At 35.5% G+C, this 16,015-nt stretch overlaps 1 protein-coding gene across 1 annotated transcript; it reads right to left on the bottom strand.

The window, feature by feature from the left end:
• Window positions 1-1,141: 1,141 nt before the first annotated feature.
• Window positions 1,142-11,647, bottom strand: OOSP4B (oocyte secreted protein family member 4B). The gene is given in 6 exon segments (XM_045558162.1): window positions 1,142-1,205; window positions 2,100-2,249; window positions 6,958-7,055; window positions 7,635-7,816; window positions 11,532-11,580; window positions 11,582-11,647. Coding segments are annotated over 6 exon segments (561 nt in total). The 3' UTR covers window positions 1,142-1,189.
• Between the last annotated feature and the right edge of the window lie 4,368 nt (window positions 11,648-16,015).

The raw sequence follows: 16,015 nt of genomic DNA, 5'->3' as shown, positions 1-16,015 counted from the left end.
AGCCATGTGAGTTATGTCACCTGGCCAGTCCCATCAGGACATCTGCCCCATGTGAGAAGGGAACAGAGTCTTTGCCTGCAGCTTAAGAGGGGACCACGCAGTCCCACTGCCCTGCCTCAGCTAGCAGGACAGGCCTGCTGGCCACGGGAGACTGGTGCTCAATACAGACGCAGCAAGGAGAAAAGATGGCACAAAATCAGCATCTTTTCTCCTTTCCCAACACACAAGTACCAGTGCCTTGCATGTCCAGCAACTCCAAGGAAGATGCAGTGTGCAGAAATGCATGAGCTCATACTTCTGGTGCTTGGCATTGTTACAACCTTTTCCGTTCTCCACACCATGGGAATCCTCATTTGGGATTCATAGCTGATTTCCCTGCTTAACGTTAGTCAATTAGTTCAGGAGCCTCAAAAGGAAGAACAAGTGATCTTGTTCACTAGGAAAATCTCCAGCACCCACTGATCTGTGGCTGGAGGTAGGTGGGAAGGGTGATGTGATGGTGTAGTTGTAAACTTCTATGGTATAACACTCTCAGAAATTGGGCAAAAAGCAATTGGAGTCTCATTTTCTTCCACATTTACCTTATCAAGATAATAGGAAAGATAAATACACAACGCCAAAATATGTTTAAAATATTTCCTTACGAGACATACAACAGGAAACAGAACAAAAGCATTATACAAAGCCAAAGATAAAGGACGGATGGGAACGTCCTCAAGTTTTTAAAGCAACTACACAGAACAGATTTTCTTCCCTTTTATGTACATTATAAAAGAGGAAGAAGATTTAGTCAGGGGAATAGATTTCACTATGAGACACTAGATAATTACAGGGAGTAATGGGTAAAAGTTTAAAGTGGGTAACTAAACCCTGAAAATACTCAAATCTGTCATAAAAGTACACACACTGAATATGGGCAAGCTTTATTGTGCATGAACTCACATACGAAGTTAGAATGGCAATTTTACTTAAAATTAACTCATTAGAAGTTTAAATATCACATCACAGATATATATTAATATTATCCAAAATTCCAGGAGGTATTCAAGCAGGTAACAGATATTACTACTCATCTTCGGACAGACATAATAACAGCATTATTGAAACTGGCTCCCAGACAAATATGAACCACTTGCTAGGTCTTAGGGAAAAGTGGAAGTCATAACACAGGCATTATTGATGCAGTGATTCATGGACAGGCGCTCCTGAAAGACAGGGGGAAAAAGCAGTTAAGAGCTGCTGACATAACTTTTACCTAACAACTCGTTCAGAGAACTCGTGAATGCTCAATTAGAAGCAGTGTGAAGAATGAAATTTCTACCTTCAAATGCAATCTAGAGCATTACTCAACTATATCAAACGCATACCTTAGATACGCTATTTGGAAGTGATTAGCATCTAAGTATTGGCCAGATCACTGCTTTTCTGAGACTGTCATGACACAAAGTAGTTATACCATATATCTCAACTTTGATTTTAAGTAGTTTTCAGATCTCTAGAACAAAACTTATTTTCTTTAGAAAATGTCACCTTCAAGGCCATTGTCTATATACATAAGTTTTGTGGCATCCTTTTAAAATAAGTTCAGTAGGAAAGTTCTTATTAAGAAAGATATTTTTCCACAGGTATTAACCTTAGGAAAAGTGCTAATTAGATGTAACAAATTCCTTTTGATATTCAAACTTCATTTACCTTCCTCCCCACTATTCTCATTTTTATCTTATACATACATACATGTACATATATATGGTTTTCTGCAGTTATGAGTACGAAACTGAGACCTGGTATGGGCCTTCTATAATTATTTCGCTTTGTCACAGGCTATATTGAAAGTGAACAATTTAGTACCTGAGATAAAAGCTAACGAAACTCACCAGTATGAAAACCATTCATGTTTACGTGCAACTAACAAGAAAACTATAATTATACCCAAGTACAGCCTATGACACTCCACAGGGTTGTCTACAGGGTTCGTGTTTAGACTAGAGCAATTTGGGCATACAGTATTAAAATAGGGATTTACATTATTCCTTCCACTGAAATTACATTTAACAAATAATTACAGCTAACCATGAAATGGACAACCTAAATATTCTCACCTATTAATGCTGCTAAAGTTAACTTCACAGTTTGTACTTTGTGAATGAGCTGAGGAGGCTTCCCCTTCTTTTGTCCCTTGAGAGCCATCACCCATAGCCTTGGCTTCGTGCCCATTCATTCCAAAATGCAACGTAGTTGGGGCTTTACGCCTAAAAGTAAAAAAGAAAAGCACAGGATTGATAGTTGTATAGATACTTTACAGGGAAAATATAAGATTAATTAGACTTATGTTAGTTATAAGTTAGAAAACCCGAAGTAACTGGCTTAGGGAAGAAAAAGACAAATCATCTCAATGAATCTAAATAAAGCTTAAAACATAATCTTGAATAGGACGCTACCTATTCATTTAGAATTGACATCAGAAATTTTCAATGTTCCTTCTCTCACCACTTACTCTTCCTTCAAGTTATCTTTTACTTTGTCTTCAACTCTAATCCCATATAATCTAATGGCAACTAGCATCAAAAAATACAGGACTTGGGGAAATGCTATTTAAAGTTTAGAACCACTTTTTTAACATCAACATGAATGTTTAATGATCATTAGCTACTGTCCAGTTAAAAATTGTGTTTATTCTGATATAGCAGCACTGTCCAGTAGAATTTTCTATAAAGGAAATATCCTACGTCTGTCTGTGCAGGGTATTGCCACTAGCCACATGCTGCAATTGAGCACTTGAAAAATAGCTAGTACAACTAAAACTAAATTTTAGTTGTATTTAACTGTAATTTATATGTAACTGTTACATGTGGCTACTATATTAGACAGCACAGGTTTAGAGACCACTGGTGAAGTTGGAAGAACACAGGATTTTTTTGTTAATTCTGGTTTCCAGTCATTCCTTGCCAGGGGTCTTGATTTTGTCTGACCTTTTCCACCCATAAGGAAGTATGAAGATGTAGTGCGAATTTGATTAAAAGCATCCTGAATAGCTGAAAATGACATTGCTAAGTTGCAAATGAACTTAAAGTAGTCAAGACAGGGTAGTACTGGCATAAGGATCAAGTAGATCAATAGGACATAGAATATCACAGAGAAAACCAAACTTATCTAGTCATCAGTATAACAGAGTCAAAGCAATCCAAGAGGGAAAAGAAAGTCATTTTGATTAATGGTGCTGTACCAACAAAATATTCCTATGGAAAGAGGAGACCCTTGACCTGCCTCACACCACACAAAAATATTAAGTTCAGATGTATTATAAACTCAAATCCAAAACCATAAAGCTTTTAGAAGAAAATAATAGACTTGGCAGTAAGCAAAGAATTTTAAGACAGAACAAAGGCAATAACTATAAAAGGAAGAGTCTGTAAACTTGAAAATGAAAGACATCTGCTCATCAAAAGATGCCATTAAGATAATGAATAAGCAATTGGAGGACTGAGACAAAATACATCTAACAAAGACCTGGTCTTCAAGTTGTAAAGAACACTTACAACTCAGTAAGACAGATGATGGAATAAAAATGAACAAAAGACACAGCTCACAAGAGACTTACAAATGGCCAATGACCACTAATAATTAGTCATCAGGAAAATACATGTTAAATGAGGAGATATCACTGTGCACCTATTAGAATGGCTAGAATAAAAAGACTGACAACATATGACAAAATCACTAAACTCTCATACATTTCTGGTATAAATGCACCTTATTTGGGAAAATATTTGTTGGTTTCTTACCAAACTCAACATACACTTTCCCTACTATCAAACAGTCCTACTTTTAGGTATTTGCTCAAAGGAAAAGAAAACATACACCTACACAAAGACTTGCAAAACAGATGGTCATAGAAGATTTAATCATAATAGTCAAACAGTGAAAATAGCACAAGTCTTCACCAAAATAGTAAACATACAATGGAATACCACTCCGCATTATAAAAATTAAAGTACTGGAATATACAACATAAATAAATCTCAAACATTGTGCTGAATGAAAGAAGCCAGATGCAAAAGCGCATGCTATGATTTCATTTCTACAAAATTTTAGAAGAGATGAGAACAGTACGGTGTAGCATGCAGAAGCCAACTGGGAAGAAACACTTTCTGTAGGGATCATAGTCTTACATATATTGACAGAGTTTTGTGTTAAAGCTGAAAAAAAATATTTTGGTAGAGGGTAGATCTTATGGTGTGTTCTTATCACAAAAAAATTGTTTTAAAATAAAGAGAGTAGGAGGAAACTTTTGGACGTGATAGATTATGTTTACGGCATTGATTATGGTTTGGTTCTCCAAACTCATCAAGTTTGTATAAGTTGTATAAAATAAATATGTATACCCTTTTGTATGGAAGGAAGAAAGGAGGGGGGAGGAGGGAGGGAAGGAAGGCAGGTAATTTACCATAGTCATAATTATTATAATTTGCCTTAATAGTGAAGGGAAGTTTAAACTTTCCCTCTGGATAATTGAGTTTGTTGAAATAAACTGACAGCAAACACATTAACAGGGGGAAAATCATACAAATTAATGTGCACATATACACGGGAGCCACACAAAATATGAGACTCAAGGAAGGGCCAGATGATTGAAGTTTAAATACTCTTTTCAAAGGGGAAAGGGATTATAGAAAGAGTAAATGATTTATAGAGGGGCTGAATGGGCACAAAGAACAGACAATAGCCTGAAACAAAGTTCCTCTGGGCTCTGGGAGAGGTGGCAAGTTATGGGAAGGTGAGGGGTAGAACTATACTGTGAACAAAGGTGTCTTATGCACATAGTCTCCTAGTAACAGCCCTTAGAAAGAACAGTTGAAAGAACAGGTGAAAAGTCTGTCCAGACATGGTGTCCTGAGTATGAAGACTTTTAGTTTCTTCTCCTGCTAGAAGAGTTAATCTTCTCTAGTTAATGTAGATTCCAGCAAAGAGGTCCAAGACAATTGTATTTCTTTTGAAAAAACTTCCCTTGGTCAGATAAGCGGAACTTCAAAGAGAACCCCTCCCTGCACTTAGGGGAAGAAATAAGGAAAAGCCAGGGAGACCTTGATTCTGAGGCAGTTTCTAAGGTTCTTTTAATTTTCTTTCTTTCAAAGTGTTCAGCAGGAAAAATTGGATATCCATATGCAGAAGGAAAAAACTAGGCCCTTATCTCTTGCTGTATATAAAAATCAAATCACAGTGAATTAAAGACTTAAATGTAAGACCTGAAACTCTGAAACTACTAAAAGAAAACATTGGGGGAATGTTATAGGACATTGATCTGGGCAAGAACTTCTTGAGTAATACCCCCCAAAGTACAGGCAACTAGGCAAAACTGGACAAATGAGATCACATTAAGCTAAAACATTCCTGCACAGCAAAGGCAACAATCAACAAAGTGAAGAGACAACCCACAGAACGGGAGAAAATATTTGCAAACTACCCATCTGACAAGTGATTAACAACTATTATAGCATATATAAGGAGCTCCAACAACTCAATAGGAAAAAGTCAAATAATCCAATTAAAATTGGGCACAGGATCTGAATGGACATTTCTCAAAAGACTACATACAAATGGCCAATAGTTATATGAAAAAAAATGCTCAAAATTAGTCATTAGAGAAATGCAAATCAAACTACAATGAGGTATCATCTCACTCCAGTTAAAATGGTTCTTATCAAATATATAGGCAATAACATATGCTGGTGAAGATGTGGAGAAAGGGGAACCCTCATACACCATTGTTGGGAATGTAAATTAGTGTAACCACTATGGAGAACAGTATGGAAGTTCCTCAAAAAACTAAAAATAGAACTACCACATGACCCAGCAATCCCACTACTGGGTATATATCCAAAGGAGGGGAATTCAATATATTGAAAAGGTATCTGCACTACCATGTTTATTGCAGCATATTCACAATAGCCAAGATCTGGAATCAACCTAAATGTCTATCAATTGATGAATGGATAAAGAAATTGTGGTATATGATATACACAATGGAGTATTATATAGCCACAAAAAAGAATGAAATCCTTTGCAACAACATGTATGGAACTGGAGAACATTGTGTTAAGTGAAGTAAGCCAAGCACAGAAAGGCAAATATTTGTATGTTCTCACTAATATGGGGGAGTTAAATATTAAAAGCGATTTATCTCATAGAGACAGAGAGCACAATGATAGTTACCAGAGGCTGGGAAGGGCAGTGGAGAAGGGGGGATAAATTGTGGATGGTTAATGGGTGTAAAAATATAGTTAGATAGAATGAACAATACTTGATAGCATAACAAAATGGCTGTAATCAACAATAAGTCAGGGTATACTTTAATATAACTAAGAATAGAATGGAATGTCCCTAACACAAAGAAATGATAAATTCCTGAGGTGATGGGCACCCCAATTATCCTGATTTGATTAATTCACTTTGTATGCCTGTATCAAAACATCACATATGCCCTATAAAGATATACAACTATTATGTACTCATAATTAAAAATTAAAAACAAAGCTGAGATGAAAATGCATACTTTTGTGACATTTATATATTTGGTTGCATGTAAATTTTTCTCAGGAGAAAACTTTAATAAATAGTGATCCTTAATGCATGATATGCACACTGAAGTACTTAGGAGGAACGTACTCACGCCTTCAATTGAAAGGGCAACCAAAAATTTATGGATGGGGAAGTGGATGTTTGATAAAGTTTAGAAAAAATGGTAGAATGTAGTTATTAGATACATAGGTGTTCACTGTAAGATTCTTTCTTCTGTGCATTTGAAAATTTTTTTAAGGATTAAATTTTAAAAATTTTAGTTGTGTCACAGGCATCCTCTAGGGTATTTTTTAATAGCTGCAATTTTTTTTTTAACAGAAACACCTATCAGCCAAAGAATAAACTTAAGAACATGTAAGGGGAGCAGCCGGCTACACATACCTCTTCACAAAGCAAATCACCGGAAATTCATAGATGACGTCCAACACTGGTGTATAATTGATCTCAGATAATATAACAACATCATTCCCTTCCACCACCTGAAATGAGCAAGAGCTTTAAAACTAGAAGCCATTAAAATTATTTTGGTGGAAAAAAAAAAGGTTAAAAAATATTTTCGTGGTTCAAAATTATTAATTGATTCTGTCAGTTTTAGAAAAATCTGAAGATTGCAATTTAACAGAAATGAAACAGTAGATCTGAATGAGAAATACTTTATTCCTCCTTTCCCTCTGGTCCTTCAACTTCTTTGCCCCCATCTCGACAACCAGAGTGGGGATAGGGGCTAACTTGTGTGTCTGGAACAGTTTTAATGTATATTTTCCCTTTCCAAAATAGCCCCCCATTTGCACATATCCACACACAATGTTCCAAAATACTGAAGTCTGACAGCAGGTGCGGGTATTGAAATTGAGAAGGTATAGGTGATGACTTTGGACCTTTTCAAAACCCCTTATTTGAAATGTTCCCATTAAGTAGATAAGCAACTGGCCCCTGAGAATTGATCACTGCAAAAGATAAGAATGTGCTTGAAACTTTTAATTAGGAAGGAACTTAATGCTATGTAGCCCTGAAAAAACGCAGTATAAGTTTTTAGGAAAAAAAATCATGGCACATACAATTTTCTTGATCCCACAATAAATGACAGGATAAGAAAACTCGTAGCTCTCTAACATCAGTCTTGTTACAGGGCAGTTATCTCCCAGGGATATGTCGCCAATTCTAATTTCCGTTTCATTATCATACGGCCTTCTTTTCATTCTGACTAACAGCCAATCTTCAGAACACGTTGTAGTTATTGCTAAAAAAAAAAAAAATCCAAAGGATGTGTTAGCACACTTTATCTCAAGACATAACACATTCTGCATCTGTGCTGTCTGACAGAAATATGTGAGCCACATAGGTAGCTTTCCGTTTTCTAGTAGCCATATTCAAAACTAAGCAGGTGTAATTTAAAATGTATTTTATTTAGTCTGAAATATTCCAGATATGATCATTGTATGATTATAACATGTAAGACACAAACTGAGATTTTACATTCCTTTTTCGTACTGATTTCCTGAAACCAGTATGCACCCTGTATTTGTAGCACAATTCAGATTAGCCACATTTCAAGTACTCAGTAGCTGCTTGAGGGTCGCGACTACTGTGCTGCTGTGTTTTATGCAGCTATAAAAACTCATCGAGAGATAAGTTGGCTATTTAATTTCTTTGCAACCATCTACTCATATTTAGAATAATCATTACCTACCTTTTAGGGGTTTGTGATGATTAAATGAAATAAGGCATATAAAAATCTTGAATCTCTGCCTAGAACTTAAGTGCTCAATTAATGTTTGTTAAGGTAAAAGCAACTTAAAGGTCTTTATCTAAGAGACTACCACCACAAATTTTTTCCTTATAGACATATCTCCATCCACCCTCAGTATCAACGAGCTAAGCTAAATCTGGATCAGAATTTTAATACTATATAAAAAACCAGTGTACACAGGGTTCAATCTTCTCACATTAAACCAAAGCAGCTGAAGCTATACCCCAATAACATTTTTACAAGTAAAAAAAAAGAGCCCATTTTGCCATATCTCCCTAAAAATTACATCTTCATTTCTTTGTCCCCAGCTACATTGGTCTGCCAAATGGATTTTAATTAAATAAGTGACTTGCCCAACCACATGAGACATTGAACTAGGTTTTGATGTCAGGACATCTGCAGTTATCCAAGGATCGGTAGGCTCTGTCTTTGGTAAAACATTTGAACTAGAAACCTGAAGTGAACAACTTGACACTATTGTTTATTGCGATGGCTAAAAGAGAAGAGAAAAATGAGTATGACATGAGACTTACCATCACACATTTTGGGAAAATATTTTTGCTAGAAAGATTAACAGTATGAGTTGCTCATGTAAGAGATTTGACAGATACTGATAGCAAATACGGTAATGATGGCTGTAGAAGTGAAGTTTGGGGTGAGATGAAACAAATCTGCAATTCTTTTACCTCATAACAGGATTATGGTACAATATCCATGGTCCATGTCAAAACAGGAATTATAATTACCATCAGTTCCCTTTTATTCAGACTAAGAAAGGGGCTGTACCCTAAGCAGTACAAGGATGGACACATTTATCTTAAAAAGCAAACCTTTCAGAGGCAGGTTAATCATGGGTGAATACGTCAGACCACAACCTTTCCCCATTTAGGATTCCCACATTTATTCTCAACAAATTAAATAAGTAAAAATTTTTTTATGCACCAATTCCTATGTCAAGTGTCAATGCATATATTCTTGGTATTGAGTCTAAAGAAATTCTGAGTGAGATAGGACAAGTAATGTTCATCTCCCAGATAAGAAATGAAATGTTCAAACCATTAAATTTTTTGAGAAGGATCTTAAGTCTGATATATTATGTAGTTGGCACCAATACCAAGTCATACCAGTGACCTAGGTCAACTCAGTCATTGCTGGAGTCTAAACGGTATCTTCTTTAATGACATGAAGATCTATGTCTTAGAAAGATATGTAGGAGTGAAAAAGTGAGAGTCAGAATAACAATGAATGCCTGACTCAGATTTCATCAGTAAATTATTCTCTATTCATCGAGAATCCTCCATTCTCTTAATGTAATTAATTTGTCAAAAGCCTTACTAATCAAAGCCTCGTCCATGAATAAGCAACATCAGCATCACTTGAGCACTCATTAGAACTATTGAATTCCAGATCTCATCTCTAACCTATTGAATCAGTTTGGTTTTTAATAAGGCCCCCAGATGACTTGTATATACACAGTTTGAGAACAGCTGGTCTAAGGGGCACCAACATTCACAGCTGCAAATGACCTGTGACTATAACAAAAGCAGGTGAAAACATGTAAAGAGAAAGGGTAGACGGGAGGCCAGATTTCTTTTGCACAGCCATTCACTCAATTTTCATACCACTAATACTTTCCTGCACAAGGACTGCAGGCCTCGTGTGTATGCAAGCGTTATGATACACCAGAGCTACTGCAGAAGTCAACAGAAAGCAGATTGGCAGTGCTCCCAGAGCAGGAACCAGGTGCTTAACTCGTTTCACTCCCTAAGTTTCCCCAGACTAGTCTACTGTGACTAAAGTATACTCAATTCTTAATCCCACCCTCAACCATATACCCCGATGTTGGTCTCATGAGATGGTAATAGAGGAAGTTAGACCCACATAAAAAACACATTAGGGCACTGAAATCTCAAAATGAATGATCAAACTCAAGTGTGACAGACAGGGCTTGGGGAATAAGAGATTGACCCGCCCCAGAGAAGCAAAGTCTGATTTTGAAAAATGTCATCATAGATTTGGTATCTGACATTGGGTATTATCCTACAAGCCTTTACTCCGAGACCCACTGGAAGGAGGAATCAGATGATGTGGAACAGCAGTGGTACCAGCTGGTTTCAGGTGTGGCACTAGTTTTGCTTAGAAAGGGGGTCTCACAGCATGTGTCTTAAAGTACTTCTCATCAGAAGGCAAACGCTGTAAGGCTGGGTTTCTCACCTCTGCCCTATCCGCATCTGGGGCCAGATTCTGTTGTTGTTGGCTGCACATTGTGGAACGTGTAGCAGCTTTCTTGACCACTGTCCTTTAGATACCAGTAACAACCCCAGTTGTGACAACCCAAAATGCCTCTACACGTCACCAAATGTCCCCTGGGGGGCAAAAGTGCCCTCCCAGTGGAGACCCAGTGTTCTAACGTAAAGGTGGAAGAGAAGCAACTCGCAGTTACAAATACAGGAGAAAGTCCATAGGCTGCCTTCTTGGCAAACCTCTCACCCCAGCATTAGACACAACTGCCCTCAGGTTGAGCCAAACCAGAGAGACAGTCTCAACTACCACATGGTGACACCAACACTTAGATTTGAGTGTTTTCAGAGACTTAAAGTAACTTGCCCAAGTTTATACAGCTAACAAGTACCAGAGTTGGGGTTCAATTGTTCCCAGTATAGAGGAAGTAATTAGAACCCACCCAAATCCAGCTGCTCACTGTCAATATGGTTTTCATTCTATCTGTCAAGCACCACAGAAAGGCCAAGAGAGCCGGCACCCTCCCTTCCCAGAAACCCGGAGATCTTTATGGTAGCCATTCCTTTTCCCGGGTCTCTCAGATCATATGAGCCCCAATTATATAAGGAACATGAGTCTAATTGTTAGAAGAGGGATAATGACATAAGATAGACTAAACCTGAAGAACTCTCAAATTGGTTTGTAAAAAAATAAATAAAAATACCTTGAATACAGCTTAAACCACACAAGAGATTTTGTGGATAATGACATCCTAATTTTTTTCTTAACTGAGCATAATTGGAAACCGGCAGCCCTACCTGTTGGTTTATAATCAGGGAGAAAAAAAAAACAGATCTTTACACAGCAATATTTCATAAAATAATCTTATCACTTTAAATCACCATCCCCCAAAGATATTTCTTATTCATACTTGAGTAGAATCCAGAAGAATTCCCAAACAACAAAGAAAGGAGGAAGAAGCCGCCTAAGAGCACAGAGGTCTTCATCATGCCAGACCCCAAGATGCAAGACCCACAAGGAACAGGAAATGGCAAGGAGCCCGGGTAGCCTTGGGTTTCCTTTATAAACCTTTGACCACATTCAGCTGCCTGCAATTACCCTCTGCTGGGGTAGCACAGGGAAATCCCTTAGCATCTTTCTTCTCAAAAGTATGGTTCATCAGCCGGCAATAGTAGTATAACCTCACCTGTGCCATAGGCAACCTGGGAGCTTGTTAGATGCAAAATATCAGGTTTCACTTCAGATCTACAGAATCAATCATTAAATGTATTTCCACAAGGTTACCAAATAGCTCATATGCATATTAAACTGGAGAGGCATTTCTCTTAGCATAGCCTTAGTCTGGGCCACCTGACCACTTACTTTTTAAAATGATTTGGGTAAATCATGGTGTAAATTAAGTTACTAATACTGTTGTACCTCTCCAGGTATATGGATGTGTCTAGGTGAAGTCTACGTACCTATAAGATTCTTATTAAATTATAAGGAGCAAGATCTTTAGGATTTAACAAGCATCAGGAGGCTGACACAGGTGATGCATTTATAATTGATGCTCCACCATTCTCTCACGTGGTTCAGTTTTAAATTTACTGAACTACTAATCAGGTTGAGCACCTTTTCATATGTGTATTTACCATTCAGATGTCCTTTCTTGTGAAATAATTTTTCCAATTTGCTATTTAGTTGTCTTCGTTTTTAAAATCAATCTGTAAAAGCCTTTTGTATATTCTGAATATGAATCTTTTAGTTTATATGTATTGTGAATATCTTCCACCACTCTGTAGGTGGTAGAAGAGATTTAAATGTCAATTTGATTGCCCTATAAGGTGCCCAAATACTTGGTTGAACGTTATTCTGCATGTGCCCGCGAGGGCGTTTCTTAGTGAGATTAGCATCCTGGTTCGGTAGACTGAGCAAAGCAGACCACCCTTGCCGATGTGGATGACACTCATAAAATTTGTTGAAAGACCTGACTAGAGTGAAAAGGCTGAGTGAGGAAGAATTCACTCTCTCTGTCTGACTTCTTCAGCTGGAACATTGGTCATCTTCTTCCCCTGACTTGGATTTAGCTAGAATTTATACCATCAGCTCTCCTGGTTCTTAGGCCTGTGGGCTTGGACTGGAACTACACCACTGGCCCTCTTGGCTCTCCAGCTTACCAAAGCTGCAGATCGTGGGACTTCTGAGATTCCATAATCACATGAGCCAATTCCTTATTATATATGTGTGTGTGTGTGTGTATGTGTGTGTATATGTGTGTATGTATGTATGTGTGTGTATATATGTGTGTATGCATGTGTGTATGTATGTATATGTGTGTATATGCATGTGTGTGTATATATACCACATTGGTTCTGTTTCTCTAAAGAACCAAATAATACAGTAGGTAATCTTGTTAATTTCTTGTTGGTATATTCATTTAATGATGGTAAACAGAAGAACTAAATATTCATGGAGTCTAGTAAATCTAATAAATCAATCTTTTCCTTCAGAGTTAGTGTACTTTATGTCTCTTTTAATAAGTCTTTACTAACTGAAATTCATGAAAATATTTTTCAGTATTCTCTTCTAAAAGTTTTACAATTTTTCTCATTGCATTTAGGTTTTAAATCTACTTGGCATCAATTTTTGTGACTAGAAGAAGATATATTTGATTATATGAAGATCCATCTGGGTATTAAAATAATCCAATCCATTTATTTAAAAGTCTGTCTTCCAAATAACTGTTAAAACTGTCTAATTATTTTGACATGAGTATTCCAGTCTTTAATTAACAGTTGTACATTATCTCTTTTGCATGTATGTGTACATAATCTTGGAGTAGCTCACAAAACTGGAAGAAGTAAGCTGATCCAAATTTCTGATTAGCCATATGTTCACATTCCATGTGCCCTCACGTTAACGCGTGATACATTTGTACTTTTAAAACTCATCGACATTGGGTATTATCTATCTTATCAAATTTTGATATTCTGTTGAACAAATGATGCCTACTTTTAAAATAATTTCATTGCTTTTTCTAAATTTTTAATTAACAAATAATTGTATATTTTTATGGGGTACAAAGGAATGTTTTGATATATGTATACATTGTGAAATAATTAAATCCAGTTAATTAACATCGCCTTCATCTCACATACTTATTTTTGTGGCAAGAACATTTGAAATTTATTTTTAGCAATTTTGAAATGTAATACATAATTATTAACCATAGGTTCTATGCTGTATAAAAGAACTCAAAAACTTATTCCTCCTATTTAGCTGAAACTTGTAGCTTTTCAACAACATCTCTCCATCTCTCCTCCCAGCCCCCTACTCCCACTTCTGGTACCCATCATTTTACTCTCCACTTGTATGAGTTTGAATTTTTTTAGATTCCATATATACATGAGATCACGCAGTATTTGTCTTTTTGTGCCTGGCTTATTTCACTTAGCATAATATTATCCAGCTTATCCATGTTGTCACAAATGACAAAATGTCCTTCTTTGTTATAACTGAATAATGTTCCATTGTGTACATATATCACATTTTCTTTATCCATTCATCTGTTGACAGACACTTAAGTTGATTCCATAACTTGGCTATTGTGAATAGTGCTGCAATGAACATGGGCATGCAGATATCTCTTCATCATACTGATTTCAATTCCTTTGTATATATACCCAGAAAGGGGGTGGCTGGATCACAGGATAATTCTATTTTTAGTTTAAGAAACTCCAGTACTATTTTTTATAATGGCTGAGCCTAATTCACATTTCCACCAATATGCAAGGGTTCCCTTTTCTCCATATTCTCACCAACACTTGTTAATTTTCATCTTTTGGATAACAGCCATTCTAACAGGTGTGATATGATATCTCACTGTGATTTTAATTTGCATTTCTCTGATGTATAATGATGTTATTTTTTCATATACCTATTGGCCATTGATATGTCCTTTTTTAAGAAATGTCTATTCAGGTCCTTTCCCCATATTTTAGCTGGGTTATTTGTTTTCTTCCTATTGAGTTGTCTGATTTCTAGTAAGATTGAATTTTGTAAATGGCTATTAGTCATATATGTGGATTGTCACTTATATAATTTTCCTATTTTTCTATTTAATGTTTATCTTTTTTTATATAGGTATAATTTTTATAATCTAGATGTTAAACTTTTAAAATTATATTTAGCAATAGTTTTTTATCAATCTGTCATTTATCTTCAAAATTTGTGTTATAAAAATATAAAGGCTATTTTTTCTTATTATTGGATCTTGAATCTTGCTTAGGAAATATTGTCCATACCAAATTATAGAATCATTTCTTTTATAATTATTCAGATTTTTAAAATATTTTAACCTCTTAAAAGTATTTATAATTTTTTGTGCATTGTATAGAGATGTACCTATAAGTGTAATCCACATGCCTCATGTAATAATCCACTTTCCTCTCATAAATTAATCATACACATATGTATAGGTCAATTACTAAAACCACCATTTCAGCATCAGTATTTCTATCCTGAAAAAATATATTAATATATTTTAGCATGCAAAATATGTTAATTTCAGCCTACATTCTGATAAGTGTACAATCACAACAAATTTCATTTTTCTTTTTTTACTACTAAGATTTTTCTATTACAGAGAAGCAGTCAAGAATAACTGTTAGCAGCAAAAGTTCTGAAGCTGTGCTTTGTAGTGGTATATCTAGGACATGGCATTTAACCTTATTTGCCTCAGTTATTTGCTGTATAAAATAAGGAACAAAAATGCTATAGAGGGCTGCTAGGCTGTGTGAATTAAAGTATTAACTCATGTGATTAATGGGTTAATTACTTAGAGCAGGTCCTTGCAATGAACAAATAAATTATTTCCCTCACTCAAATCTGTTCATATGGTGAAATACATTAATAGAATACCTGTTAATATTACTTTGAATTCTTGTCCTTATTAAAGATGCTAGATTTAGTTTTCTAATACTATATATTTCTGAATCTGTGTTCATATATTTTTTCTATATATGTGTGTTCATAGCTGGGACAACAGTTTGTTACCATGAATTGGAAAGTTTATCTGTCTTTATTTTTTAAGATTTTGAGATTACTCATGAAATATGGATTTTTTGTTTACATTTAGTAACATTTGTAATGCATGCTATTTTAAATCATATTATTTGTAAACATGTGATGACTTCTAAATTGGTCTGATGAGTTGTCTCTTCAGACTTTCTGTACCTTGAAGCTATCTAATATTTTTCTAAAATATTATTTATTTCATCTTCATTTTCAAATATATTGGCCTAAAATTATACATTTACAAATACTATGTAATTATGAAGTTTTTTTATGTGAAATTCTTATTAGTTTATATAAACCATTTATATATTTTAGTGATATATATAAATTAGTGGTAATTTCAGATTATTCCTGCTATATTATCTTATGTTCTTATTTATCATGGTTTCT

This window comes from Lemur catta, chromosome 7 (genome assembly GCF_020740605.2).
Source record: "Lemur catta isolate mLemCat1 chromosome 7, mLemCat1.pri, whole genome shotgun sequence".
In the NCBI taxonomy this organism is placed as follows: Eukaryota; Metazoa; Chordata; class Mammalia; order Primates; family Lemuridae; genus Lemur; species Lemur catta.
This window is presented reverse-complemented; position numbering and strand designations above follow the sequence as displayed.